Source organism: Sinocyclocheilus grahami, unplaced genomic scaffold (assembly GCF_001515645.1).
Source record: "Sinocyclocheilus grahami isolate Dianchi unplaced genomic scaffold, SAMN03320097.WGS_v1.1 scaffold223.1, whole genome shotgun sequence".
NCBI lineage: Eukaryota > Metazoa > Chordata > Actinopteri > Cypriniformes > Cyprinidae > Sinocyclocheilus > Sinocyclocheilus grahami.
In genome coordinates, this window is record NW_015505402.1 from 155,301 (window position 1) to 159,091 (window position 3,791).

The 3,791-nt window shown below is 38.8% G+C and overlaps 1 protein-coding gene across 1 annotated transcript in view; it reads left to right on the forward strand.

The window, feature by feature from the left end:
- LOC107596834 (retinoblastoma-like protein 1) overlaps window positions 1-3,791 on the forward strand; it is a 13,949-nt gene that overhangs the window by 8,935 nt on the left and 1,223 nt on the right. The window contains exons 14-19 of the mRNA XM_016287681.1: window positions 602-737; window positions 1,585-1,821; window positions 1,900-2,090; window positions 2,185-2,361; window positions 2,945-3,016; window positions 3,218-3,296. Coding sequence (XP_016143167.1) covers window positions 602-737; window positions 1,585-1,821; window positions 1,900-2,090; window positions 2,185-2,361; window positions 2,945-3,016; window positions 3,218-3,296 — 892 coding nt within the window. The remainder of the gene's footprint in view (window positions 1-601; window positions 738-1,584; window positions 1,822-1,899; window positions 2,091-2,184; window positions 2,362-2,944; window positions 3,017-3,217; window positions 3,297-3,791) is intronic.

Consider the following 3,791-nt stretch of genomic DNA (forward strand, 5'->3'; position numbering starts at 1 on the left):
CTAATGCATGTAGTAGCCTCCGTGCCTCTGATAAGCACGTCATTTTAAGCTGGTGCACCGCTAGTGTAACTTTGTTTGTTTTGCGCAAGCTGCTACAGTTCCGTTCCGTGTAACAGAAACACTCGGTGTAGCGGAACCTTTACGATTAATTAACCGTGACATTTTAATGCATGGTTAATCGCTGCATCCCTAGCACACACAAAACCACTTTATAGGGTGAATTTATTGTGAAATTTTAAATAGGAATATAACAGGTCCCACACTATCGACAGGCATTTCTCTGGTGGAAATAAAGCTTCGCTGTTTGGTTCCTCTGTCACAGTTCACCTAATGCATGTAGTAGCCTCCGTGCCTCTGATAAGCATAGCATTTTAAGCTGGTGCACCGCTAGTGTAACTTTGTTTGTTTTGCGCAAGCTGCTACAGTTCTGTTCCGTGTAACAGAAACACTCGGTGTAGCAGAACCTTTACGATTAATTAACCGTGACATTTTAAAGCATGGTTAATCGCTTCATCCATAGCACACACAAAACCACTTTATAGGGTGAATTTATTGTGAAATTTTAAATAGGAATATAACCTGTTTCGTATTTGATTCTTAGGTGAATTTTCCCAGTAATTTTGACACGGGCAACAATGCAGGCGGTCCCACTCACCTCCCATTGGTGGCGCTATCTCCCATCATCCACCCTCGCATCAGGGAGGTCCGCACAGGCCTGGGCTCCAGCGCACGCAAAGGTGCCACACATCTCAAAATAAGGCTAGACTATGAGACTCCATGAATGTGTATAATATTAAAGGAGAGGGACATTCCAGGGAGCGTTTGAACAAAAATGATTAGGAATATATTTGGTCCATTTACCATTTTAAAATACATACATTAATGCATATATGAAATATTACAATTTTTTCAGTTAGGTAACACTTTAAAATAAGGTCCATTAGTTGGCATTATTTAATGCATTAACTAACAATAAGCAACACATTCTTACAGTATTTATTAATCTTTATTAACGTTAGTTCATGTTAGCTCACGGCCATTAATTAATATTGACGGATACAACTTTGAACTTTAGTAATGTGTTAGTAAACACTGAAATTAATATTAACTGAGATTAATAAATGCTTTACACGTATTTTTAATTGTTAGTTCCTGTTAACTAATGTTAAGAAATGGAACCTTATTGTAAAGTGCTACCTTTTGTAAAATTATTTGGAAGCATACAGATGACCTCAAAGCAGAACAGAAATGCACTAAAAAAGGCAAAATTCTTAATTGTTTTTATTATTCATCTTATTTTTTTTCCACAGTGCAAAAAAAAGACTGTGACTGAAGTAACAATACATTTTAACCATATGTATGAACTAGTGTAAACAGTTTTGAAAAGAATATACTTACTGTAGCAATGAGCTGTATGCAATGATGCAATAATAATGTAGAAAAAGATGGTAAGACGAAGTCTCAAACTTTTTAAATCTTTTTGTGGCTTGCAGTGGATGAATCTATTTGTTTATATGTCTGTGTGTGTTTCTTTGAATATTGAATAAGATGTACTCATATGGATAATATTTCTTTCTCTCTTAGACTTCCCTCAGTCTCCCATCTATCTCCATGACCGCTACAGCTCACCTGCAGCCGGCAGCGCTAAGAGACGCTTGTTTGGGGACGATCCTCCACCACAGTCCCCACTGAAAAGAATCTCAGTCACTCCCATCAAAATCATTCCCAACAGCACAGAACACAACCAGAACACCACCGCCACAACGACTGTCCTCTCCATGGCCACCGGAAACGGCCAGCAGCTCACCATTCCACTGCCGGGTACCACTATTGTTTCTTGTTGACGTTTGTTTGACAAAAATTCAGTTTTTGTTGACGTGATGGTTCCTCATCCTTCAGTGGTAAAGAACGAGACGGGCGGCATCACAGTCATCCAAATTCAGGCCAGTGATATGAGCCCCCTCACCGCTCAATTCTTACTGACGGCCTCCCCCAGCCGAACCGCAGCTCCACCCGCCAGCTCCGACGCACAGCCTCCGGCCGTCAACAGACCCCGCCGCACTGGATCCCTCGCCCTCTTCTTCAGGAAGGTGAGGAAATGTGTGCTGGGCTTTTTTTACACCTGCTCTTGAATGAAGATCTTTGTTAGCCGAAGTGCATATATGCTGTTGTTTGTCCATTCAGGTGTATCATTTAGCCAGCGTGCGTCTGCGAGACCTGTGTCTGAAGCTGGATATCTCATCAGAGCTGCGAGGGAAGATCTGGACGTGTTTTGAGCACTCGCTGCTGCACTGCACTGACCTGATGAAGGACAGGCACCTGGACCAGCTGCTTCTCTGTGCCGTCTACATTATATCAAAGGTACGGCTTTTCAGATGTGGAGAGAAGGGCTACTGCAACGCTGTTGTGCCGAGTTACAGCAAGAACTATCTTTCAAATTTTAGTGTCCAAGATTTTTTTATGTTTTTTTTTTTTTTGGTTTGTTTTGTTTTTCAAATAAATTTCTCACCAAGGCATGGATACACACTTGCACTTATTTATATACATTTATATTTGTAGTAAAAATACTGACACATTGTGAAATATTATTAAAATTTTTAAAAAGTGTTTTCTATTTTAATATATTTCAAAGTGTAATTGTGTAAATATTCCTGTGATGCAATGACGAATTTTCAGCATCATTACTCCAGTCTTAAGTGTCACATGATACTTCAGAAATCATTTTAATATACTGATTTGCTAAAAAAAAAAAAAAAACATTTCCTATTATTATCAATGTTAAAAACAGTCCTTGCTTATTAAAAAAAATTTACTACTTTAAAAAAATATTGACCCAAACTTTTGCTTGTGTGCATTAAGCAGAATTATCTCTTGAGTGATTTTCATTTAAATTATCTTTTTTTTTTCTTCTTTTTTTTTTTTGGCTTGTTTGCTGCTTCTGCAGATCACAAAAGATGAGCACACTTTTCAGGACATTATGAAATGCTACCGAACCCAACCTCAAGCCAACAGTCACGTGAGTATCAACAGTCTTAGTCTTTCCAAACCTGCAACAGTTTTTTTTTTTTTTTATGTGCATGTGCATAATGTGGAAATGCACATAAATGTCAAAGGTACACAATGTCTGTTCGCTCCAGCTTCCTTATGTCAAAAACCTTGGAGTTTGAACTATGATGACAGCACATATGAGGCTTTGGTCTTGTTGGTGTGTTTTTAGGTGTACCGCAGTGTTTTACTGAAGAGGCAGCAAACAGATGAGAACATGGAAGTGGATCCGCCGGCAGAACAGTGTAAGGGTAATGTCCTAAATGTTTCTTTATCCTTTTTTTTCTAATGCACAATATATTACTGAAGAAAATGTACCAGTTTCCACAAAAATATTAGCAAATCATCATATTCGAATGATTTCTGAAGGATCATGTGACATTTAAAGGGTTTTTTTTTTACGATTTCAAGTTTTCCTTTCTCTTTGGAGTGTTACAAGCTGATTGTGCATAGATAAGATCCCTGAAGTTGCAAAGACTAAAGTCTCAAAACCAAAGAGATATTCTTTATCAAAGTTAAGACTCTGCCACGCCCCCCTAAAATGGCTCGTTCTAACATGCCCCCACATATCTACCTCACTATGTGGAAATATTTGCATAATGCCGTCCAAATGTGCAGCAAAGAAAGAAGGCGTGGTTTCAGTAACCGCAGTTAGTGTTGAAGCAGCCATGTGTTGAAGGAGACGCTGTGTGTTTCTAGGTGAAAGCAAAAGCACTTTATTTGGCCTTCCGGAAGTAGATGCATTT